This window comes from Rhinatrema bivittatum, chromosome 2 (assembly GCF_901001135.1).
Source record: "Rhinatrema bivittatum chromosome 2, aRhiBiv1.1, whole genome shotgun sequence".
Classification (NCBI taxonomy): domain Eukaryota; kingdom Metazoa; phylum Chordata; class Amphibia; order Gymnophiona; family Rhinatrematidae; genus Rhinatrema; species Rhinatrema bivittatum.
The window spans coordinates 779139979-779167101 of NC_042616.1; the positions used below are offsets into that span (position 1 = coordinate 779139979).

Genomic DNA, 27123 nt, shown 5'->3' on the forward strand with positions numbered 1-27123 from the left:
TTCTTGGTTTCACATGCGCACCACAGGGGCAAATTCATTAAACAGCCTGCTAGAGAATAGCCCTTAGCAACTCAGAATAGAGTAATGTTGTGCATATCCAAATCCTCCCAGAGTGCTATTATGGACTGGATGCTAAGTGGAGATGGTAGGCCTGACCAGACTGGGAGCAGGGAAAGGCTCCAGCTCTATGGCCATCCCCTCCCCCCCCCCCCATATGTTAAAATGTAAATTTGCTACCACACTAAACTTGAGCATGGGTTTGGAAAAAGTAATTAAACCCAACTCCAACACCTATCCCTGAGGTGCTAAATTTTAGCTCTTTGCAATAAGAAAGAGGCTCCTTAACTGGCTAGATCCATCTAAAATATTTCCCCTCCATTTGCATTGGCTACATGCTAAAACCATGGTCTAATCACCAACTGCAAGCTGTAGTGAAATCTACCTCAGGGCTTATTTTCAACTCTGTCCATGCAGTACTAAAGGACAGAAATGTGCAGATTCATGCAGTGGGATGTGTCAAGGCCTCCAAGTAGCCAAGGAATAGCAAATATGGATTTGACCTTTTCTAAAATCAAAAGGCCTCAGGTTGGCAGCCTCCAGTCACTGCCAGCACGGTTTAGTGCTCTGCTGATGGAGGAGTATCTTGTTAACTTTGTGCTTCAGCAGTTCCAATGGAACTGGGGCTGCCATCTGGCACAATGATTTGCCACAATTTAGAGGATTTCGCCCTTTGCCCCTTTTTATATCCCCTCTCAGCTTGCTTAGCCAGTCTTTGCAGCAAGTGTCCTCACCCAACCTGAGAAGGAAAACCTGGCCCCTCTGTAATCTGCTTTGAAGTACTGGGAAAAAAAAATGTGAAAAAAGTGGAATATAAAAATTTAAAGATAAAAATCACATAGCCCCCCCACCAATGTCACACAAAAACCCCCAAAACAAACCACAAGCTTTGGGGGGATATTTTAAAGAGTGTAGAAAATTCACTTCTCCCCATACTAGTCTGAGAAAAATATGGCTAGAAGACCACTCCCATTACATCAGCATCACAGAAAGCTATTGGGATCAGAAGGAAAAGATATTTTCACTTACCAGAATGTCAAAGTCAGGAGCGATTACGGTGATTCCCTGCAAAACAGACATCTTGGTTAGAACACCAAATACCCGGTCAGCCGTAAGAAGGAAGATCACAGTTAAGTGTAGTTCTTTAAAGAATCCCTGCCTGCAGAGGTTAGGAAGCAAAGCATTTGTATGCAGCTTCCCAGAGATCCCACTTCTAAGTCTGCATAAGAAACTGTTAAAGTTTATTTTGTGCTCTTTTGGCCAAAGAACCCACTTTGTGTGCTTAATTTGCACAGCCTGAAAATGAACAAAAATATTATTGCTTTAAAAGCCACATGTTTTTCACCAGTCAAATGAATCATTGCTGTCAGGCTGATGGCGCACAGCCCAGGCCCGGGGCGTAAGCTACCAGGGAGTGGATAAACTCTTGCTAACCTGAACCCAAACAAACAAAAAACCCATCCTTTTACTGGAAAAGTTGTGCCTCTGTCCCAAGAAAAACCCTGGGCCTCCCCATGTGGTACGTCTTGCAGTATTACTCCCTCCTGCTCCTTGGGCCCCTAAATAGGAATACTGTCTGTGTCTTAGGCCAAGAACTAGGAAAGCCATGTTCTGCATATCTACAATGAATATACAAATGAGATCTGCTTGGTGCTAAGGGAACTCAAAAAAAAAAATTTTTAACCACAATAATAAAAATTTGTATATTTGTAACAAGTCAGTTTGACACTTAATCTTACTTTACTATGCCTAACCCTGTAGGCCAAAGTAATTCATGCTGCCATTTTTAATCAAACTAGTTACAAGTAATACAGTTTTTAGCTTTCCTATCCAAACTAACTCGATGAGCAATCAAATAGTGACACATCCATGCCTATGGAATTTAATCCAATTGGCCCATGCATGTTACATCTAGGCCAAGGAGTCATTAGTGATTCTTGGTAAAAATGGCTGCTCCCAGGGAGGTTCAGAGGACATGCTAAACTGCCAGAGAACAAAATGGTGCCCTCTGTTGAATAGGATACAGAGACCCCATCAGGCCTTTGCCTATGCAAGGCCTGGGTAGAGGTTTTGGCATCATGCTCAGAACCCAAAGCAGAAGCCCCAGCCTATTTCCTATGTGAGGCTATGACTTACAGTCTGGCTTGGGCCTTATTTCTTTTTTTATATATTTTCAAATATAAAAAGCTATGTTCTTAAGAGAAAATTGCCCAGACGATAAAAGATCAAACCTTTAGATAGGCAAAAGAAATGGGGGGAAAAAAAGCCAACAGCGGAATAGTTTATTTTTAACTTTTATATACCAATCTTCTTGCATGGGATACAAATCAAACCGGTTTACAGTGAAACAATAACCTCACATGAGAGTGTTACATAGAACATGAAACACCGAATAAACTTTGAATAAATTAAACATTAAACAGTTGGGGCTTGAATGAGCCAAAGGATGAACAGTTAATAAAATGAGATCCAAAGGACTTAATAAATGAGATACAATGACATGGAGCAAGACCTGAAGAGCTATGTGACATCAAGAAGGTTAATGAATGCCTAGATAAAAACTTAAATACAATACTTGCTGGGTACCATAATACAAGCTGTGGTGAATTGGTTTGGCTATCATAACTATTAACAGTCACATTAAAGGGACGATTGTAAGGAAGAGGATATGAAGTATTTGCTGGGGTAACCACCTAGAATTGACGATAGAAAGGTAAAGTATTTTATATAAATATCTATACAAGTCCAGAAGTCTGGCCAAATGATTGTGAAACATTACAAACCCATTTACAGAGGACAAAGTACTTACAAAGGTGAGTAGACAATTGGACCAGAGGGAATATTCACAGGACAGAACTGCAGATAGCCTTAAGGAGGTGGTTAACTAGAAAACTGCGTGGGTGCATAGGGACAGAAATGGTCAATATTGCTCTGGTATTAGTCCCTGGTAAGACCCCATTTGGAATGCTTCATAACCTGCTGGAGACTGCACCTTCAACAGGATGAGCGTCCAGCCAGTGGCTACTAAAATGGTCAGTAGTCTGTTAGAAAAGCACATCAGATCTAAACATGAGGGAAAACTGGATGGGGAGAAGTTAGACATTTGAATACTTCTAAAAGATTTCTATGCCCAGGAGACTGGCTTCTAAATGGAAATGAGACTCTGGATAAGGAGAGACATTTTAGGACTGATCCAAGGAAATCTCTTTAGACAAAGGGTGGTAGATGCATGGAACAGCTTCCAAGTGAAGGCAAGGACAGTATCTGAATTTAAAACAAAAAAAAAAAACGCAACAGGCACAGGGAGGATCTCCAAGCAAGTGGTAGGGATTTGTAGAGTTGGTGTGAATGGACAGATGAGATGAAGCATGCAACCTGCCACCAACTGTTCCCCTCACAGCTCTATTGTCTTTGGGGGGGGCCAGAGAGATTCACACTTGAAGAGCAATATCTGAGCGATATTGCAGAGGAGTTAAGTTTATCTTTTTGCAGATAAGATCTGCAGAGTGGACATCTCTGGAGGAGGAATAGCCTCGTGGTTAGAGCAGTGGGCTACGAATCAGGGGTCCAGGGTTTGAGTCCCGCTGTCACTCCTTGTGACCTTGGGCAAGTCACTTTACCCTCCATTGCCTCAGGTACAAAACTTAGATTGTAAGCCCTCTGGGGATAGGGAAATACCTACAGTACCTGAATGTAAACCGAGGTGATCTCAGATCGAATGTCTGTATATAAAAATAAAATAAGACATGATCTAAGAAAGCAAGAGGAGTGGGTCAAATACTTGGTAGCAAGATGCAATGTGAAGTGCAGAAGCATGCACTTGGTGTACAGAAATCCTGAATAGCTGTGTGTGATTGGTGGGAAAGCCAAGAGATTGGAGCATGGATACAGAGCTGTGAGTGGCTGGTTTGTTACCTTCAGATTATCAATGTGACAAGATAGTAACTAGGGCCAAAGGGATTCTGGGCTGCACAGAGGTATAACCAGCAGGAGAAAGGAGGCAATGATACCCTAGAGGGGCCATTAGCAATGCCTCACCTGGAATATGGCTGCCAGAACTGAACAAGGTATCTCAGCCTACTAGAAGAGGTCCAGGGAAGCAGCCAAAATGTCTGCACCAAGTGCCATAAGAGCGAGTCCACGGATCTAAAAATGTATACTGGAAACAGGAGAGTGAAAAGGGGGGGGGGGGGGGGGGGAACATGATAATACCCGAACGGTATTATTCACCTTTTCCAGTGGAAAGGAAGCTGCAAATCTAGGGGTCATGACATGCAGTGTCAGGAAACTTTTCCCTGAAATGGTGATGAATTCCTGGAATACACTCCTAGAAGAGGGAATGAAGACCAGCAAGGTAACTGAATTTAGAAAGGACTGGAGAGAGCCGGACGTGAAATAGCTTAAACCTATGGCAGCTTTTGGCAAATGTTTTCTGCATGGAAGTCACATGCACGAGCAGTTCCAGCCACCCAGTGGGGCATTCAAGGGGTCCCATCTGGGCAGGTCTGGCTGCTACATTCAAGGGCATTCAACTCATGATGGTGGTGGGGGAAGGGCTGGTCCACTCTTATAAGGTTGGGGCAGGCCCTCAACCACAAGGCGAAAAAAAAAAAAAAAAAAAAAAAAAACAGGTGAGGGGAGGGGAGATTTGGCCATCACCTGCTTTTACAGCCAGACTGGAGCCTCATTACCTTTCAGAGTAATCTGCACGGAGAAGCAGTTACAACCTTACAGGGCAGCCAAGATGGACCATTTTGATGTATCTGCCATTTACTGGGTTATTACAATAAGCTACAATCCAAAAGTGGAAACAAGGTGGTCTGCAACTCCAGAACCAGTCTAACTGCTGAAGAATGCAAAGCTAAAGGAAAAAAAAAAAAAAAGAGGAAAGAAGAGAGCAGTACATAGAAAGAAGTACATTGCAGGACCCCAGGCAGTTCCACAAAATAAGATTGCCAGACAGACAAACATGACCATTCTTGAAGTGAGCTGAAAACTGAAGGTGCTAGGAGGGCTAGGTTGCCTATTTGGACTTGAATGAGGCTAATGTTCTGTTTCCTCCTACTCAAATCAGAACCACAACTAGGTCAGGACTTCCAGTGGTCAAGCACAGCACTTGCCCCTTCAGCAAGGCTGGACTTTCTGCCATGACAGCTGGTGAGCAAGTTAGCCAGTTTAGAAATAGGTCTGAGCTGTTAACTGGTTGTGCAACAGAGCCCATCACTATAATGGGTGAGGCGCCAGCTGTCCATTGCTCCTACCATGTGACAGGGGCCGACCAATGGCACTGGTAGCCCCCGTCACATGGTAAGGGCAAAAGGCACCATTTTGATTTGTGGTAGGCCTGACAGGGAGACATCGCTCGAGGGACCCCGCTGGACCGCCAGGGCTTTTAGTAAGTCTTGGGGAAGGGATCGAGATGATGGGAGGTTGTAATAAAGTACAATTGAAGGGTTTGGGTGGTTTTTTTTTGTTTTGTTTTTTTAATAAATGTGCCCCTCCTCCCACCCCCTCCGCACTAACCCAAAAAATGAATTTTCCCTGAAGTTTGGGGAAAATGTTTTGGGGTTCAGGTCCCCTGAACCATGATGAATAGGCAATTTTGTGATAAAAGAATGCACATCTCTAGTTACCAGTTAAGTTATGAATTTGTTTTAGACTATGTCTGATTTAAGTCTCATAAGTTACTTACTAAGCTATTTCATCTACCACTACCAGTCTTCACTCTGTGGGGGTAAAGAATTGCTAGCTTGTCTGAGAAGCTTGCATATTTGAAAATGCACACAAGTGAGTGGATTGTAGTTATTGGCCCTGCTTTTTGGAATTAGTTTCCAGATTAGCTAGGATTATGAGCTTCGCAAACAGCTTAAGTCAATTCTGTTTACAGAAGCTTTCAAAAACTAATTATCAAATTTATTAAAGATGCTATGTACGACTTGATATTAGTTTCATGTTATGTTTGACTAATACAGTATTTGTGTATTTTATGTTAGTACAGCTGTGTTGGTTATGTGGAATATAAGTGGTAACTGCAAGAATACTCACTGGATCTAAAAAACATCATTCCCACACATCTCTACACTGGCTCCCAATAAAATTTAGGATCAAATACAAAATTCTATCCAAACTAAATAAAATAAATTTATGAAAATCAAACTGGCTTAGTTCTTCCATAAAAATGCATGTTCCAAACAGAAACCTTAGATCAGCAAATAAAGGTCTATTAGATTCCTCCTTCTAGATCCAAACAATTCACCTCAACTCGAGAGCAATTTCACTTGGAAGCCCCCAAACTCTGGAACACCCTCTCCCAATTGAACTCAGAATTCAAGAAAACTTAAACACTTTCAAGAAAGAGCTAAAACATGGATGTTTACCAAAGCCTACCAACTCACCCAATGACTAAATAAAACTCTGCTCCCATCCTCACACACTTGAAAACAGATTAACCCAAGAATCTTGTGATTTACTTAGTTCTGTATTATTTTCTTGATTTATAAACCTAGTTCATGTTATACTCTATCAGCAGCCATATGAACCATTTTTGAAAACACTGTTTTAAACTTCATAACTTTGTAAACAGTTGTGATGGCGAAACTGAATGGTATATAAAAACCGATAAACTCAGCAGTGGTCAATGGCGTCCATTCTGATGAAGGTAAGGTGAGCTTCCGGCAACTCCAGAGCCTGGTACGTTTACTACTTAACGCGAACATCTTTAATTAGCAAAACTTCATAGGAACAGGAGGGAAAAAATGTTTGCAGATTGAAAGTCTGTTACTTTGGAAGTCACCAGGAGCAGTGGGGAAAAAAATGAAAAAGGGGCTTGCAAAATTGAACAGCAAATGATGTGGAAGCTATGCTTCCATGCTGAATGGTCCAGAAACTCCAGTACTACTGAGGACAAGACCCAGGAACCTAAACAGGAAAGGCTTACGAGCAGACTGACTGAAGATTGTCATAGTCCACATAAGATAACTGGGAAGGCTAGCAGGATACTCAGGAAGGAAAAGCAGCAGCAATTCCACCTTTGTGTAGGTCGTTAGTGAGAGCCCACTTTAAAGTACTATATGCTGTTTTGAGGTCTTCATAAAGCCAAGACAGCAGACTTTCAGAAAGCGTTCTATTATTTATTATTTTTATTATACCGAGTTTCATGATAGGAATCACATCAACCCAGTTTACAATTAACAGTGTTAGTAAAGGCAGAGAGTAACATAGTAAAAACATTTCCCAATTCAACGTCACATATAGAATGAAACTTAATATATAACAATATTTAGGATGTGAGAAAGTTACAAAAAACAAGGAAAAATAACTAGGATCTGAAAGGGGGAGGAAATTGAAGAAAGAATATTAACATTTTAGCCAACTGTATCAATTATTAAATATGTATAGTATTATAAAAATATAGATGTGTAGCAAAAATGACCAAATATTATTATACTTCACAACAGCATCATAAGTTGCTGTGACTGCATGTAAAGTTAGTGGGTTTATTACAGTTCACTAACTTTGTGTTTGTGCTGATGGGTGAGGAAATGAATCCAGTTCTGGGAACGCTTTTTTTAAAATGCAAGAGCGTCTTCCAACTCTACAGAAGTACTCAATACACTTGCTAGGAGGAATGACATCAAATGAGAATGTGAAATGATAAATGGGTACACGAAAAGGTTTCCAGAGTGCTTCAATAAAGTACACTTCCCAAACCAACAAAACACATGGACAAGGTGTAAAATGAAGTTGGGAAAGAGGGAAGCTCAGAAGAGCAAATATTTCACACTGGTGCTGGTGAGGGTGTAGATAACTGAAAGGTATTACCAGCTGAAGTGGTAGAAACAAGTGACAGCTTGTGGTTAGCAGAAGCTGCATTGCTGGGAAAGTGTGCCTAAATCCCTTTAATGCTGAAATTACTTACCTGAATTTAGTTTTAGTATAGACCGATGGACTCAGGACCAGTGGGTATTGTGCTCTTCTGGTAGCAGATGGGAGACAGAGTCAGATTTCAAAGCTAACATCACTAGATATACCCCTGCAGTAAACTCAGCTCTTCAGTATACTCTTTAAAAGCCATTATTGATATATCTGCTTAAATAACTTGATTAAACCTTGAACTGGTTCAACTAATTTCCAAACTGGAGACCGCCAGTGCACTCAACTAACTAATGCCGACACTGGACAAACTGTGGGTGTCTTGAACTAGAGGTAGGCTGCGGCTTACCTGTATTTGCTTAGTCTTGAGGTTTGCTATCAGAGGTTCTCCTTTTCTGGGGCAGCTGTCTACATTAAGGAAAGCAAAATCAGGCAAGTAATTTCTCCATTTCCTAGCATGTAGCCAGATGGACCCAGGACCAGTGGGATGTACAAAAGCTACTCCTGGATAGGGCAGGAGGCTGACCTGTGGCCCACTTAGTACTGCCCTTGTGAAGGCTAAGTCTTCTCAGGCTTGAACACACAGGTGGTAGAACCTGGAGAAGGTGTGTATGGAGGACCATGTTGCTGCCTGACAGATCTCAGCAGGTGACATTAGTTTGGTTTCTGCCCAAGAAACTGCCTGTGCCCTCAGAGAGTGAGCCTTAACCTGTAGTGGTAAGGGCTTCCCTGCCTCTATATAGGCTGCCTTGATTACTTCCTTGATCCAGTGGGCTATGGTCACCTGCTTCGAAGAACGAACAAATGATCCGTTTTGCACGCCTGTTCTGATCTTTCCAGGTACCGCACTATGAGTCTGCTGACATTTAGATGGCAAAGAAGGTGTGAGTGAGTTCTTATGTTCATCCAGAGATGGTTTGGTTCAAGTGAAACTGAAACCATGTTCAGTAGGTAGGAGGGGACAGCGCACAGCTGTATGGTTCCCGGAGTGAACCTAAGGAATGGTTCCTGTAGTTTGGAGATGCGACGAGCTGAACATATTACCACCAGGAATACTGTCTTCAGTATTCTTGGTGGTCTGAAGGAAGCCCCAGCAAGGAAGCCTAATACTAGATTGAGATTCCAGAGGCACTGGCCACTTTAGGGGTGGTTGGAGTTGTTTAACCCCTTTCAGGAAGCAGGACAAATCTGGATGGGTTGATAGCCAGATACTGTCCACTTTGGCTTGAAGCAGGACAGTGTGGCTACTTGGACCTTAAGGGAGTTGAGTGACCCTTCTTCATACCATCCTGTAGGAACTCCAGAATCATGGGAATCTTGGCTGTCCATGGTAGTATCCCACAGTCCTTGCATCAGGCTTCAAATACTCTCCAGATCTGTATGTATGACAGGGATGTGGAGAACTTATGTGCTCGGAGCAGAGTGTTATCACGGCCTTTGAGTAACCACGCTTCTTCAGGAGAGTCCTCTCAAGGGCCAGATTAAGAATTGAGACTGACCTTTGTGGAGAATCAGGCCCTGCCGGAGAAGGTCCCTGTGTGAAGGTAGAGACAGAGGGTTCCCTGCAAGGAGTCTTTGCATGTCTGCGTACCATGGTAGTACTTGCCAATCCAGGGCCACTAGTAGAACTAATCCCCTGTGATGTTCTATCTTGCGGATAACCTTGCCCAGTAGTAGCCATTGGGGGGGGGGGGGGGGGGGGGAGGGAGGTGTACAGTAAGTCTTCCTCTGGCCAAGTCTGGACGAAAGAGAGAGAGGCTCATCAACAGCTGAAGAACCTGGGGACTTGGGTACTGAGATGGGTGACCAGTAGATTCATGGCTGGTAGGCCCCAGTGATTTACTCTCATTTGGCAGGCTATGGTCAGAGTCCATTCTCCTGGGTCCAGGCTTTCTGCTGAGATGTGGGAGGGAGAGATCCCTTGTAGGTTTATCTCCACACATGCTATGAGAGGGTCTATCTCCAGAAACACCTGCTGGCTCCTGGTTTCTCCCTGGTGGTTGATGTAAGCAACTGCTGTCACATTGTCTGACATTACTCAGAATTGCTTTGCCTTGGAGTCTGGCTGAATTGCAGGCAAGCTAGTCTGACTGCTCGAACTTCCAGGCAGTTTATGTTCATTCTGCCTCTTTGTTCCATTGTCCCTGGGCTGTCAATTCCTGACAGTGGGCTCCCCACACTTGCATCTGTGGTGATCAAGGTCCAGTTCGGTGGGGATAGGTTTACTCCTATGCTTAGGTGGTCTTCCTGTAGTCACCACTGGAGCTGAGAACGTACCTCCGCTGGTAGTTGAAGGTGAATTGAGTAGTCCCAGGGTACTCTAGAGATTGAAGGCTACAGACTGCTCTCCCGTGTTCACAACCCAACCAAGTTCCTGCAGTAGGCTCTTGACTCTGCTAGGCTGAAGGGTAGTGCTCGGAACTGGTAATGGTGACCCAGTATCGCAGAGCATAGAACACACTGGTGCTCTTGATGGACTGGAATGTGAAGGTAGGCTTCAGAGAGGTCCAGGGATGTCAGGAACTCCCCTGGCTTACTGCAATTACAGAGCAAAGGGTCTCCATGTGGATGTGTAGTATCCTCAGATGGTTGATGTTCAAGATGGGCCGGAATGATCCTTCCCTTCTTGGGAAGGATAAAAATGGAATAGCACCCTGTATTTTGTTAGGGCGCAGGAACCGGAGTTATTGCCTTCAGACTGAGTAATCTTGTCAGTGGCTTCCACTGCCAGTCTTGGTATGGGAGTGGCATGGTGACAAACGTGTCCAAGGAAAGCTGCAAAATTCCAGAGAGTAACCTTCTCTAATGAGGTTTAGCACCCATTTATCAGATGTGATCAACCCATTTTTGGTAAAAGAGGGAAAGCCTATTTCTTCTTCCTGTGAATGGATCAGCCCCTTCTCTTTGGGGAGCATGGCTGGAGCCTGCCCCCAGGCCTGTGTTCTGAAAGGACTGGGGCCTTCCGGAAGGACAAAGTGCTTGGAACTGAGTTCCTGTAGAGTAAAGCGTTGAGAACCTATGCCCCTGGCTCTTCTGGGTGAGGGGCACTGGAATATTTTACCCCTACCATTAACTGAGGCAATGGAGATTTGCCCCACTTGCTGGCTAACTTTTCCAACTCTCTTCTGAATAGGAGAGATCCTTTAAAGAGCATTCTCATGAAATTCACTTTAGAGGTGTCAGCAGACCAATTTCACAGCCATAACTGTCTTCTGGCTGCCACTACCAAGGCTACTCCTCTGGCTGAGGTATGCACAAAGTCTGAAGTTTTGTCTGTCAGGAAAGCTGCTGCAGGTTCTATTGTCTCACGAGCATATGTTCTAGAGTTATTTGCCTCTCTCTCGAGGAGTAAACAGGAACGTGCCACCAGTGCACAGCAGGAGGCAATCTGCAGTCATTGCTGTTGCTTGAAGGCCTGCTTAAGGATGGATTCCAATAGTCTGTCCTGAGTATCCTTCAATGCAGCCCCTCCCTCAACAGGAATTGTGTGCTCTGAGACTGCACAGACCATATAGTGTCCACTTTTGGGAAATGCAGGCGTTCCTTGGTCGCTGGCTCTAGAGGGTATAGAGCTTCCAAGGCCTTACCCTCTTTGAAGCTGGCCTCTGGGGCATCCCACTCCAGATCAGTTCCTGGATGGCTTCCATCATTGGAAAGTAGCATGAGGCCTTATGAAGGGACACCAAGATGGGGTTCTTCTTTGGTTCTGCCATAGGGTCTGTGCCTGGAATACCTAGTGTCTGGGAAACAAGGGCTGGTAATTTCCTTGTGGAAGTGAAGCATGGTTCCATTCCTGAAGGGATTTCTCCTTCCAGGGAGTTGCCCTTGAGGTGTCTGGGTCCCTGTCAGGGAAGTTCTTGGTCAGGTGAGGCATCTGAGCAGGGCCAGGAGGATCTTGTGCTTCTGGCAGGGGTTGAGCCTGGGGTGCAAGATTGCAACCAGGAGAAGGTCCCTGGATCCATGTTAATCCCAGGGGGAGTCAGAGTAGGGGCCCCAGAGGTGCCCTCCTGTGGGGAAGCCATCTCTGAGATGCATAGATCTGGGGAGCTATTGTCAGTAGTTCCGGAACCATCTGCTGACAGTAAGGGACCAGGCTTTGGTTCTCCCATGGCTTCTTTGCAATGTTGACACAGGCAGGACTAATTAGTTCTGAGCGGCTCTTATGTGGCAGGCTGTGCAAAGTGTGCCTTCTGGCCTTTTTGGGTGCTAGTGCCATTGTTTGTGTGTAGTTGTAAATGTGGCTGTGTGCTCAGTTGTGCATTGAGAAGGTAAGATGGTGCAGACGACAGGGTCTCCATGTGTGGACCCTTGCACTGGATCACTGGAGAAGAATTCGGTATGGCAATCTGAGCTCTAGAGATGTGAATTTAAAGATTTTCTCTTACCTGGTCTCTGTGCTTACTGATAGTGTGCCAGACAGTCTCCAGCTGCGGGGGGAGAGGGAATTACCTTCACCACTGTGCTCTATTCTGCACCCGCTGCCTTTCAGCCACACAGGGGGCTAAGTCCATGCTGGGAACTGGCTACCAGATGAAGGTACACCTCTGAGGGATATCTGAATCACTTCAGGAATTCTCAACTGGGGGACGGACCCTTAGCTTTCACTGCAGGAGAGCGGGGCTCGATCTTCAAGGTAAATTTTGTTGTTTCTTTGCTGTAATTCTTAACACTATTCTAGTGTGTTGGATAGTGTCCACATCTGCTAGGAGATGGAGATATTGAAGAGCTGAGGTTACTGCAGGGGTATATCTAGAGTGCCATCAGGTTTGAAATCCGACTGTCTCCCATCTGCTAGCAGAAGAGCACAATACCCACTGGTCCTGAGTACATCTGGCTACATGCTAGGAAAGAAGCCTTGAGATTTTGAGTTGAGTTATACTGGTATGAGAGAGCACGAATGTGTGTGCAGTTTAAGGTTTAAAACGTAATTAGACTGTATTTAAGTGTTGGGAAAGTAATAGAGCTTGGAAAAAGGTTGCTTGCTCTGAAGCTGCAAGCTGACTCCTAGACAAGTCATTGGAAGAAGATTCAAAATGCAGAGTTTCTGTACAGTATTACAAGCATTAAAATTGGAGAAATTACTTACCTGATAATTTCGTTTTCCTTAGTGTAGACAGATGGACTCAGGACCAATGGGTATAGTGTACTCCTGCTAGCAGTTGGAGACTGATCAGATTTCAATCTGATGTCAGCCCCTAGTACATATACCCCTGCAGGAAGTGCAGCTCTTCAGTATTCTCCTCGAAAAGCATTGTGGCTATGTGTGACTGACTGATTAACCAAGTTATGAAGCTATGTAAGTTAAACGTTAAAACTTGATTAACTTGAACTGGTTGATTGACTATAGCTGGAGACCGCCAGTGTACTCAAACCGGAAAGCATCGACACCCGGCAGGGTGGATGCCCTAGGTAAAATGAAAACGTGGCTTACCCTTGAATCATTTGAAAGACCATGTGTAATGGCAGCCAAGGGTGGTATGCTGAGTCCATCTGTCTACACTAAGGAAAACTAAATTCAGGTAAGTAATTTCTCCATTTCCTAGTGTGTAGCAGATGGACTCAGGACCAATGGGATGTATAAAAGCTACTCCCGAACTGGGTGGGAGGCTGCCCGTGACCCACTTAGAATTGTCCTTGCAAATGCCGTGTCCTCCTGAGCCTGAACATCCAGATGGTAGAATCTGGAGAAGGTATGGATGGAGGACCATGTCGCTGCCCTGCACATCTTGGCATAACATAAGTTGCCCAGCATCCTGTTTCCAACAGAGGCCAAAACCAGGCCACAAGAACCTGGCAATTACCCAAAAACTAAGTAGAACCCATGCTACTGATGCAATTAATAGCAATGACTATTCCCTAATTAATAGCCAAAAGGTTGCAAGTGACCGCATTCTAGTTTCTGCCCAGCATACTGCCTGGGCTCTGGTAGAATGGGCCTTGACCTGTAGTGGCTTACCAGCTTCTACGTAGGCCGCCTTGATGACTTCCTTGATCCAGCAGGCCATGGTTGCTCACGAGGCCACTTCCCCTTGTCTCTTTCTGCTGTGAAGGACGAAAAGGTGGTCCGTTTTTCGTACGGGTTCCGAAATTTCCAGGTATCTGGATAGGAGTCTGCCGATGTTGAGGTGGCATAGACTATGGGCTTCTTCCGAATTCAAGCCATCCGTCGTTGGTAACGAGATGGTCTGGTTAAGGTGGAAGGGTGAGACCACTTTGGGGAGGAAGGAGGGAACTGTGCATAGTTGGATGGCTTCTGGGGTGAACCTGAGGAATGGCTCACAGCAGGACAGTGCTTGTAGTTCTGAGGTGCGGCAGGCTGAACAAACTGCCAGCAAGAGCACAGTCTTTAAGGTTAACAGGCGGCGGGACAGTCCTCTGAGGGGTCTGAAGGCGGTTCCCACTAGGAAATCCAAGACGAGATTGAGATTCCACAGAGGTACCAGCCACCTTAGTGGTGGATGAATGTGTTTGACTCCTTTTAGGAAGCGTGACACGTCCGGGTGAGAGGCTATGTTGTCGCCCTTGGAGCCGTAGCATGACAATGTGGCCACCTGTACCTTGATGGAGTTGAGGGACAGTCCCTTCTGTAAGAATTCCAGGATCACGGGAACTTTAAATGAGCATGGCTTGATGTTTTGGTCATTGCACCAGGCTTCAAATACTCTCCAAATCCTTATATATGTTAACGATGTGGAGAACTTGCATGCTTGGAGGAGGGTGTGGAGCTTGCATGCTTGGAGGAGGGTACCTATTACAGCCCCCGAGTATCTGCTCTCTCAATGGCCAGACCATAAGAATTGAGCTGGGTCCTCATGGACGATCGGACCTTGTTGAAGCAGGTCCCTGTCTGCATACCAGGGTCTTCTTGGCAAATCTGGAGCCACCACAAGAACTAGCCCCCTGTGTAGTTGTATCTTGTGAATGATTGTGCCCAATAGGGGCCACGGTGGGAAGGCGTATAGCAGGGTCCCCGGTGGCCAAGTCTGTACCAGGGCATTGATCCCTTAGGACTGCAGTTCCCACCTGCAGCTAAAGTATCTGGACACTTGGGCATTGGATCTGTTTGCCAGAAGGTCCATGTCCGGTGTCCCCCCACTGATTCTCTAATCATTTGGAAGGCTGTGGACAACAGCCTCCATTCTCCTGGTCTAGGCTTTCCCTGTTGAGGAAGTCCGCAATGATGTTGTCTTTCCTGGCGATGTGGACAGTAGAGATCTCCTGGAGATTTGCTTCTGCCCACGCCATCACGGGGTCTATTTCTAGGGACACTTGTTTGCTTCTGGTTCCCCCCTGTCGGTTGATGTAGGCCACTATCGTTGCGTTGTCTGACATTACTCTGACCGCTTTGTCTTGAAGTCTGTGAGCGAACTGCAGACAGGCTAGTTTGACTGCCCGCGCTTCTAGGCAATTTATGTTCCATCCCGCCTCTTCTGCGTTCCACTACCCTTGCGCAGTTGACTCCTCGCAGTGTGCTCCCCATCCTTGTAGACTGGCATCTGTGGTGAGTAGGGTCCAGGTTGGAGAGGATAGTCTTGATCCTCGGCTCATGTGTTTGGCCTGCAGCCACCACCGTAGCTGGTTCAGGACTCTGCCCAGGAGTGAGAGACTTACGGTGTAGTTCTGGGACCGTGGGCTCCACCATGATAGACGTGAGCGCTGTAGGGGCCTCATGTGGTCTCGTGCCCATGGCACAACTTCCACTGTGGATGCCATCAGCCTGAGGACTTGCAGGTAATCCCATGCTGTGGGACGAGGATTGTTCAGCAAGGTATGTAGCCGGTTCCAGTTTTAATCTCCTTGTGGGGGGTCAGGCTGATCTTGTCTTTGGTGTTGAATTGGACTCCTAGATATTCCAGTGACTGAGGGTTGTAGGAATCCTTGTTTGTGTTAACCACCCATCCTAGGCAGAGTTATGACACTGCTGGTTGCTTGGTGGCTTTCCTCCAGTGACTTTGCCCTAATCAGCCAATCGTCTAGGTAAGGGTAGACAAGGATTCCTTCCTTCCTCGATGTTGCTGCCACCACTAACTACTATGTCATAATGTCTCTGTATCGCTCCATGGTGAGACTGCACCTTGAATACTGTATACAATTCTGGTCGCTGCATCTCAAAAAAGATATAATTGTGATGGAGAAGGTACAGAGAAGGGCTACCAAAATGATAAGGGGAATGGAACAACTCTCCTATGAGGAAAGACTAAAGAGGTTAGGACTGTTCAGCTTGGAGAAGAGACTACTGAGGGGGGATATGATAGAGGTGTTTAAAATCATGAGAGGTCTAGAACGGGTAGATGTGAATCTGTTATTTACTCTTTCGGATAGTAGAAAGACTAGGGGGCACTCCATGAAGTTAGCATGGGGCACATTTAAAACTAATCGGAGAAAGTTCTTTTTTACTCAACGCACAATTAGACTCTGGAATTTGTTGCCGGAGGATGTGGTTAGTGCAGTTAGTATAGCTGTGTTTAAAAAAGGATTGGATAAGTTCTTGGAGGAGAAGTCCATTACCTGCTATTAAGTTCACTTAGAGAATAGCCACTGCCATTAGCAATGGTAACATGGAATAGACTTAGTATTTGGGTACTTGCCAGGTTCTTATGGCCTGGTTTGGCCACTGTTGGAAACAGGATGCTGGGCTTGATGGACCCTTGGTCTGACCCAGTATGGCATTTTCTTATGTTCTTATTACCTTTGTGAACTTCTGGGGTGCTGTGGCTAACCTGAAAGGTAGTGCCTGAAACTGGTAGTGACAGTTCAGGACTTTGAAGTGTAGGTAGCACTGGTGTTCCTGATGAATTGGGATGTGTAGGTAGGCCTCTGAAAGATTCAGGGATGTGAGAAACTTTTACAGATTGCAGGGTTTCCATGCGGAAGTGGGGAATCCTCAGGTGGCGGTTGACCGACTTGATGTCCAGAATGGGCCTGAATGTTCCCTCTTTCTTGGGGACGATAAAAGAGATGGAATAATGTCCAGTATTTTCTTGTGGAGGCACTGGGGTTATGGCCTCGAGGGCCAGTAGTCTGGACAGTGTAGCTTCCTCTGCCACCTTCTTGGAGAGGTTGTGGCAGGGGGATTCCATGAACTTGTCCGGAGGGGTACATAGAAAATCCAGGTAGTACCCCTCCTGTATGATGGCTAGGACCCACTTGTCTGAAGTTGACCCATCTGTGGTAGAATAGGGCTAGTCTGCCCCCTATGGCTTCTTCCCTTGGATGGGTTGGCTGAATCTCATTGTGGGGTGCGGCTGGGGGCTGTACCCGAACTGTTACCCCTCTTTTTGTGCTTGTTCTGAAAGGACTGGTTCCTGCTCGTAGGGTGGGGTGCTTGATAGTTGTTCCTGTAAGGATTGAAGTGCTGTGAACTTCTGCCCCTGGAGGACCTGGGGAAGAGTCGCTGGTTTCTCTTAGTTTTATCCTCTGGCAGGTGCGGCACTGGGGACTTGCCCCACTTGTCGGCTAATTTCTCTAGTTCGCTGCCAAACAGGAGGGATCCTTTGAAGGGCATCCTTTGAAGCACGTTTTGGAAGATGCGTTGGCTGACCAGCTTCGGAGCCAGAGTTGCCTTCTGTTCACCACCGCAGATGACACTCCTCTGGCTGCTGTATGCACTAGGTCAGAGGCAGGTGTCCGTGAGGAATGATACTGCTGGTTCCATGTCTTCTCAGTGTGTTCCTGGTTTGGGATAAGCAGGCACGTGTCACCACTGTGCAGCAGGCTGCAGTTTGTAGAGACATAGTGGCTACGTCAAAAAAGAACATAAGAAAATGACTGAGGATGGATTCCAGACACCAGTCATGTGCATCATTGAGCGCTGCTCCTCCCTCAACTGGGATAGTGGTGCACTTAGACTGCGCAGACCATGGCATAAACTCTTGGGCATGCAAGAAGATCTTTGGTTGCCGGGTCCAGGGGATACATGGCTGCCAAAGCTCGTCCCCCTTTGAATATGGACTCTGGAGCATTCCATTCCAGGTCAATCAGTTGTTGTGCCGCTTGTAACAGAGGGAAATGGCAAGAGGTCTGATGGAAGACCCTCTAGCAGGGGTTTTAGTACCCCCTGAAGTACCTGGGCCCAGGATAGCGAGCTCCAGACATTGGGTGTCCAGGTCCGGGAGCTCGTCCTTTGTGAAGCATCTCATGGTTCGGTGAGGCTCTGTCCCCGGGCGGAGCTCTTCAGAGATGTGTCCCCATAGGTGGGGCTTCTGGGTAGAAGCTGCCTGTGCCTGGGGCCTGAGGGTCCTCTATCAGAGCATGTGGCTGACCAGCCGGAGGTTCAGTTTGCATTTGAACAAAGGCATGAATCCCCTTTAAGAACTCCACTTATGAGATGGACACTGGATCCAAGCTGAGGGGCACTGGTTCCCTGGGGGTCCCTGTCTGTGGGGAGGTCCCACTGGGATCTGCTAGATCCGGGGTACTCCCTGAGAAGCTAGTACTAAGCCCTGTGTGGGACTGGCCCTGAATTGGATCTCCCAGGACCTCCTCTCACTGCGTGCACAGGGCTTTGGCCTCCTCGCTTTGTGCGGCTCTGATGTGGCATGCTGGGCAGAGGCCTTGAGCTTTTATCCCTGTTTCTGGTAGTGCCATGCTGTTGGCACGTAAACTCTTATGCACTCTGTGTGTTGTGCATGTAGCTGTGTGTCCAGCTGTAGATATGTGCACAGCTCTGTGCGTACAACATATGCGCACAAGTGTTTTGTGCGCCTAACTATTTTCTGCGCTCAGGCAGAACTGTGAACGGAGTGGCGAATTGGGCCAAGATTGCGATGGCGAGCACATGGGCAATATGGAGACCCCTTCGGAGGGTCTCCACCTGGGCAGACCCTTGGAAATAACTGGGGCCTGGCCCTGCTAGGGCAGATCAACCTGGTGGCTGTCTCAGCTGTGCCTGAGGATTGGGGGCTAGGTCCTCACCACGATTCGTCTGCCGGACCGAGGCTTACCTCAGAGGGACCACAGAAATCACCTCTGGAATCTCAACTGGGGGAGGGACCCGAGGGTATCACTGCAGGAGAGCGAGCTCATCTTCAGGTAGGTGTCTCTTAAAATTTGGTTCTTTGAATTTGGTTCTAACGCTGTGAGAGCGTGCAGATAGTCCCTAACTGCTATGGAGATGGAAAATACTGAAGAGCTGCACTTCCTGCAGGGATATATGTACTAGGGGCTGAAGTCAGATTGAAATCTGATCATCTCCAACTGCTAGCAGGAGTACACTATACCCATTAGTTTTGAGTCCATCTGCTACATGCTAGGAAATAAACAGATTGCTTAATTCACTATATCTAGGGCTCCCTGCATGTACTTATCCTTTGCAATTGATTCACAACTCAGCTGCCCATACTTTGGCCAATACTCTTACTTCTGTCCTGTATATGTTACACTGGCTTCCCACTCAGCATATTCACTATAAATTAACCAAGATAGACAATTAAAACTAAACCTCAGCATGACTGCTCACTGTGCCTATAAGTCTACTAGGCAACTGAGATCTGCTGATAAATTAGGAGTTCCTGTAGTAAAAATAGCAAGATAAGACAGAACATAGAATCCATTCTATTGTTGGGAAGAATATTCCAAAGTGTGGGCCCAAGTCATTCAGAATGACCTCTGATAAAAAAAACCAAAAAAGGAAGCTCACTTGTTCAAACTGGCCTTTTGCAAAAAAAGTGAGCCAGAAAATATTTAGTAAACTACATTATATCCAGGAATATAAATGTTGGATCTCATACTGTTATGCAATTTAAATCAAAATCTTTGAATTTATAACAGTTTTTAGATGTGTTTGATTTTTAAGTTTAATTTTGAATGTTGTATTGTAAACAGAGCAAATTTTGTAGGTAGCAGTATATAAAAGCTTTTACATTAAAATTTAATCCCTAATTTAACTTTTCATGTGTAGTCAGCCCTAATTTTAGTCCTGTTGCAGTTACTGCAAACATCCCTCTAATAAAATGTAAGGGTTTTCATTAAACAGCTTTAAAGAAAACACATGCAACACATAGTCAACATTAGCAACTCAGGAAAAACTAAGGCAGGCAGAAATCTAAACAGCAAGATGGGGGCTAAGTGCCACACATATGTATGACTATCTACTTGCTAGTTACAGGTCATGTGTGTACCCCTCCAGTGCAAACAGCTCCTGGCTGTCAGAGCAAGTCTGATCTCTGAAGGCCAGGATGGCAAACTTGGAAGAGCAGAGAGGCAAATGGAGGGAAGAGTGATCATAATTCATTTAGTTACCACTGTATTGCTTTGTTTTTAAGTATACAAGATGCGATGAATGTGGCCAGTTCATTTCATTTGAGGGGGCCTGAAATGAAATGGGGAAACTCCCCCCAAATTAACCTTATTCATTGCATTTTAAATGAATATGTCTGGCCTAGGCCCAAAGCCAGGGTCTCTCCCCTAGGGCCACAAGCAGGACTGCAGTCTATGCCCAAGTGAGATGCAAGAACCTCAGCCTAGGCCCAAAGCTGGGGCCTCACACCTAGGGCACTGGCCAAGGCCCAAAGCTGGGACTAAAGCCTAGACCCAGGCTGATGCCTGGACCTCAGCAGAGCCCCTAGAAATTTTAAAATGAACTTCCCTGTTCTGTCACATCTAATGAAGGCCAGGTCGCAAGGCCTGGGCCTCCACAGCCCAGGCTTGATGCCACAGCTTAACTCTCTGCCTAGGCCCAGGATGAAGCCTCAACCTTCTGTAGGTCAAGGCAGATCTCCGTGACCTCAGCCTAAATTGGAGTCCAGCAGATAATCCCAATACTGGGGCCTGTACTCAGGTTCAGGCCTAGGCCAAGAGCTCCTCTTTTGCATCTTCTGTGGCTCTTCTATTGCCAACTGCCGCCATCCATTGGGGTTGTACTGGAGTAAATTAATTCTAGTGCATTCACCCCAGCAGACAGTGTCAGTTGGCAGCTGGTCAGAGAAGCCCTGTTAGGATTTTTTTTTTTTTTTTTAATATATTTGTGTGAATATAAAAAGCCCCAAACATTTCATGAACTAAGATACATGTGAACAAACCTCCTGAAAACACATTTTTCTCTAATACACCCCTACTGAGGAGCCAGCCAGCACATGTGGGTACCAATGACATGTGTAGATGTAGGAAGGCAGAAGTCTAAATTTAGCCTCCAGGTCTAGGTAGGAAAATTGAAGTCTAGTACCTCCAGAGTTGCTCTCTCAAAAATGCTCCGTTCCGTGTGCAGGATTCTAGAAGCAGGCTGAGCTCCAGATACTCAATGTGTGGATGAGACCATGGTGAAAGGAGAGAGCTTCAGATATATTTGGGGAGGAGGAATAGCCTAGTGGGTTAGAGAAGTGGGCTACAAACCAGGAGACCAGGGTTCCAGTCCTCCTTATGACCTTGGGCAAGTCAGGTCCAAAACTTAGATTGTAAACCCTCTGGGCATAAGGAAATACCTACAGTACCTGAATGTAAACAGATGTGATCTCAGATCAAATGTCGGTATATAAAAAATAAAATGGGGAACATACCAAGAAGAGGAAGCCTATTCAAACAGGATCGGCTCCATTTTAACTAGGGTGGAACCAGGCTGCTAGTGCTAACCCTTAAAACAGAGCTGCTTTTAAACAAGATTATGGAAGAAAGCAAAGAGTCACTCAGAGCCACATTGTTCAGAGGATGTCATCTTCCAAGGATACTTGCAAGAACAGGGAAGTTAGAATATTCTCAAAGAGAAGTTGTGGTTAAGGCTAAAAATAGCCTAGATGGACATAAAAGCCTCTAAAATGCCTGTATATTCTGCTAATAAGCAGGCTTTGAAAACACAGGGAAAAGCCTACACTTTAAGAAGTCTGCATGCAAATGCCAAGTCTGAATAGTAAGAATATGGAATTATGAAGACAAGCCTACTAGGAATGTCATATGGTAGAAGGATGAGGATAAACAATGGTGCACAAATACCAGGGTATAAACATACAGAAACATAGAAATGATGGCAGAAGACCAAACGGTCCATCCAGTCTGCCCAGCAAGCTTTCACACTTGTTACTCTTGTCCCTTTAATTGATTTTTTTGGTTCTATTTCCCTTCCACCCCCACCATCATAGATAGCAGTGCTGGAGCTGCATCTAAGTGAAGTATCTAGCTAATTGGTTTGGAGTGGTAACTGTCTAAGCAAGCTACTCCCATGCTTGTTTACCCAGCCTGTGCAACTCAGTCGTTAGTAGTTTGAATACAAATCCTCTTTTCTTCATTCCCCTTGCTGTTGAAGCAGTGAGCTGCGCTGGATATGTATTCTAAGTGAAGTATGAGGCTTGATTCAGGGTAGTAACTGCAGTAAAAAGCAAGCTACTCCCCTGCTTTTATGTGGATGCAAATCCTTTTTTCCACATTTCCTCTTGCCGTTGAAGCATAGAGCAATGTTGGAGTTGCATTAACTGTGTGCATGTTTATTGAATAAGGTTATTAATCTCCAGGTAGTAGTCATTCCCACAAGCCACCCCCATCCTCTAGATTTTATGGATCCACAGTATTTATCCCACGCCCCTTTGAAATCCTTCAGTTTTGGTCTTCACCATTTCCTCCGGAAGGGTGTTCCAGGCATCCACCACCCTCTCCGTGAAGTAATACTTCCTGACATTGGTTCTGAGTCTTCCTCCCTGGAGTTTCAAATCATGACCCCCTGGTTCTGCTGATTTTTTTGCAACTGAAAAGCTTTGTAGTCTTTGGATCATTAAAACCTTTCAAGTATCTGGAAGTCTGTATCTATCACCTCTGCTCCTCCTTTCCTCCAGGGTATACATATTTAGATTCTTCAATCTCTCCTCATAAGTCAAAGGCCACCCACCTTTCTGGTCACCCTTCTCTGGACTGCCTCCATCCTGTCTGTCCCTTCAGAGATATGTCTCTAGAACTGAATAGTACTCTAGGTGAGGCCTCACCAAGGGGGATCACCACTTCCCTTTTCTTACTCTATATTCTTCTCTATGCAACACAGCATTCTTCTGGCTTTAGCTATCGTCTTGTCAGTGTCTAATGATCTGAAGTCGGCAAAACAATATCACCCCAAGGTCTGCTCCGTGCACATCAGCCCTTCTCCACCCATCGAATACAGTTCTTTCGGATTTCCACACCCCATATGCATGACTCTGCACTTCTTGGCATCGAATCTCAGCTGCCATATCTTTGACCACTCTTAGTTTCCTTAAATCCTGTCTCATTCTCTCCACTCCTTCTGGCGTGTCCACTCTGTTGCAGATCTTAGTGTCATCTGCAAAAAGACAAACCTTACCATCTATCCTGTCTGCAATGTCACTCAAAGATATTGAACAGAACCGGTCCTAACACCAACTCCTGCGGCACTCTGCTTAACACCACTCTCTTCAGAGTAAGTTCCATTTACCATCACACATTGGTTGACAGACAGAAGACAGTTTGCAATCCAGGCCACCACCTTGGCACTCACTCCTAAGCTTCTCATTTAATTCAGTCTCCTGTGTGGAACTGTATCAAAAGCTTTGCTGAAGTCCAAGTAGATGACAGAGTGCTCTGCCTCGATCCAATTCATTGGTTACCCAGTCAAAAAAGTATCAGATTTGTCTGACAGGATCTTCCCCTGGTGAATCCATGCTGCCTCTGGTCCAGCAATTCTTCTGACTGTAGACAGACAATTATTCCTTCTTTTAACAGTGACTCCATTACTTTTCCCACCACCGAAGTGAGGCTAACTGGTCTGTAGTTACCAGCCTCTTCTGTTTCCACTCTTGTGAAGCGGGATCACCACTCTTCTCCACTCCTGTTTCCAGGGATCTATTGAACAGGTCACATAGTGGACCTGCCAGCACATCTGAGCTCCCTCAGTATCCTGGGATGAACCTCATCAGGCCCCATGGCTTTTTCCATACATTCTCTATTGTAAATGGAGTTACATCTACTCCATTCCCTTCTAGTTTATTAACTAACGGTCCTTCTCCAAGGTCTTCTTTAGTGAACCCAGAGCTGAAGTATTCATTTAATATTTCTGCCATTTCTTTGTCTATCTCCACACATTGATCCTTTTCACCTTACCACTTTGAACTTCTCCTTTCACTGATGTATCTGAAAAATGTTTTGTCATCTTGTTACCTCTTTGGCAATCCTTTCTTCTGCTTGACATTTTGCTATCTTGATTATTTTGTCTCCCTCAGTTCTACCAGATCTTTGTGCTCCTCCCTTTGGGATCCTTTTATATTTCTTGAATGCTGTTTTTAGCCTTTGTCAGCCACCTCCTTGGAGAACCAGATAGAAAAGTAAAGAAAAGCAAAAGAAAAAACCTAACAGATTAGTTGCCTTGTAAATTGTTCTTTTAGTTTTGTCTACTGTTCCACATCTCTCATTCTCCCAGCCTATTAGTTCTTCCTCCAGGTACTTCCCCATTTCATCAAAGTCCATGTTTTTGAACTGCAAAACTTGGGTCAGTGTGCTTTTCCATATCCTTTTTGTGATATGGAACCATACCATTTGATGATCACTGGTGCTGAGGTGGGCACCCACCTGGACAGAGAGATTATCTCCATTAGTGAGCACTAAGTCGAGTGTAGCTCCCTCTCTCGTGGGTTCCATTACCAATTGTTTGAACAAAGCTCCTTGCAGAGCATCCACTTATTAGATTCTGCAGATGGGATTCTCCAGTCTACATCCGGCAAATTAGTTTCCATCACCACTTCTCCCTTCTTTTGGATGTCTTCAACCAGATAAACACAACAGCAGATCAAATTGTTGAAAGGTGGCACTATAAAGGATGGTTAAAGGTAAGGAAAAAATCTCACAGGAAATTCAATGTGAAATCCTTATGGATAGAAATGCCATGTGACAGGAAGAGAACAGTGGGTGTATACTACTGTTTCTCTGGTCAAAAATTGAGACAGACTGAATGGCTAGCAGATGTTAGAAAAGCAATTTGGCAAAACAATGGGAGATTGATTACATCAGTATTGATTGGGTCAGTTTCTCACTGGAAAAAACGCTAGAAATGTTTAGTTTCTACATGCCATAAAATGACTTCAGCTGGTCCTAGAACAAAGTAGGGTCATTATTTTAGACCTAATTCCCACTGGAAGACAGGACATGGTGCAAGGGGTTACTGTGGTCAGGCAGTCACAATGCAATCAAAATTTGACACTTAATATCCTCCCTCCAGTGCAAACTACTGCAGCCGCATCAAGTTTAAGACTGATAGAAACAAAAAGGAGTAGTTGCAAAAGGTTGGAAGTTTGCATTAGACAGTTTAAATCTACCACCTTAGAAGCCCAGATAAATTAGTTATTCCATCCATTAACAAAAAGATGGAGACCAAATGACTGCCAGTATGCTTTAATGGGGAGGCGACAAGAGCCAAAAAGGCATCTTTTCAAGGAATGGAAAGCAGACCAAAATGGAGGAAAAACAGGCATTGGCGAGTCAAATTAAAAACCAAAACCGTAAATAAGACTGAGAAGCCTGCCCTACAAGCAAAATATAAAAGTTAAGTACATTGAAAGCAAAAAATGTGAGTCAAGACAGGGCATTAGATAAATGTCTGACAGGTAAAAGGTGTGCTCAGGGAGGAGGGAACCAATGGAATTAATTTTGCCTTGGCCTTTCCTGGGTAGAGTAGGAGGGTGGGAACATTCTTTGATGGTGGCTATTCTGAATGAAAACAAAGCTGCAATCAAGGAGGATGCAATAGATTAAACAGTCACCAGGGTGATGGCATCCACCCTAGAGTCCTGAAAGAACAAAGCATGAAAACTGCAATCTTGTTACCTATTTCTTAAAAACAGCCACATTACCACATTGGAGGGTGGCCAATGCATCAATTTTATTGAAAGTGGCTCCGGGGTGATCTGGGGAAACTGGACTGGCAAGCCAGACATTGGCTGCCACCATTTTGACCAGTATTGTTCTTAAAAACAAAGTTACTGGCCATATAGACAGTCATGGCTTTAGCAAGGAAGTCTTGCTTACGTATCTGATTTTTTTTGGAATGTGTGAACATCTAGGTCAGCTATTCCCAGTTTGTGGTCCATGAGATCAAGGGATCCACAAAAAGGGAGACAAACTACGGAGGGGGGAAAAAAATGCCAAACTTTGCTTTAAGGCTGCTGCAGCCCAATACCATATTGAGGAGAGGAAGATTGTAGAGTCAGGAAACTAGAGAAGAGTTTGGCTGATTGCCACCAAGAGGAACTGGTCAATTTCTGTCCCCTCTGACCCTGAAGATGTGCTCTGGCTATCATGACAGAGGCAAAAAAGCTGCACTGATTGAGTAACATGGCCATGGTGGAGGAAACAAGGGCAGGAGCCAAGACACTCACTCAGGCAGACAATGGGGATAAGGATGCAGGGAAGGTGCCATAGGGTGCAGCACTCAGAAAGGGGCTTGGGCAGAAGGAGGGAAAGGATAGAAGGGCAGGTAGGAGAATACATAAATATATACTCCAGAATAATCTGTATAAGTTAAATTTGTGGCATTTAGCTGCATGTAAAAATTAATGTGGGGGTCCATGCTCCTCAAAAGGTGGGGAACGCTTAAGTGTAGATAAAAGGTGGGCCAGTGGATATAGTGTATCTGGATATTCAGAAGATGAGACTCCTCTGGAAATGAGGTCGTCCTGGGATAGGAAGCAGTGTCCTATTGAGGACTGGTAACCAGTTAATGGACAGGAAAGAAGGTAGGACTAAATGATCAGTTTTCCAAATGGAGTGGGGGGGAAATCAATGAGTAAGGTGATCTTTGATTTTAAAGCAGAGAAATAATTTACAGGGCCTGAATAATCAGCTTCGACCTGGCTGACTTGTTGAAAAGGTGGAATATAAATCAATTTTGCCGAGGACAATTATTCAAAGTAGTTCGAACAGGAGGGATACCTTGAGACAGGGCAACTAAATGGCAGATGAAATTGAAAGCAAGAGTACAAAATAGTACACATTGGGAAGAATAATTCCAAACTACAGGTGCATGATGCTGGCTTCTGGATTTGGAGTCACCCAGGAGTCCTTGTGGGCAGTATACTGAAATCCTCAGTCCAGTGTGTAGCAATCGAGAAAGAGGAAGATAGAAGTTATATTGCCTCTTTCAATTCTTGGCATGATTGCATATGGAGTACTGTGTGCAGTTCAGATCGCCCCATTTAAAAACAGACATAGCAGAACTAGAAAAGTGCAGAGAAGGGCAACAAAAGTGATAAAGGGGATGAACAGTTCAGTTCCCCT

At 45.1% G+C, this 27123-nt stretch overlaps 1 protein-coding gene across 1 annotated transcript in view; it reads right to left on the reverse strand.

Moving 5' to 3' along the window:
* NDRG1 (N-myc downstream regulated 1) overlaps window positions 1-27123 on the reverse strand; it is a 123008-nt gene that overhangs the window by 51921 nt on the left and 43964 nt on the right. The window contains exon 3 of the mRNA XM_029592059.1: window positions 1087-1122. Within this exon, the coding sequence (XP_029447919.1) occupies window positions 1087-1122 (36 nt within the window). The remainder of the gene's footprint in view (window positions 1-1086; window positions 1123-27123) is intronic.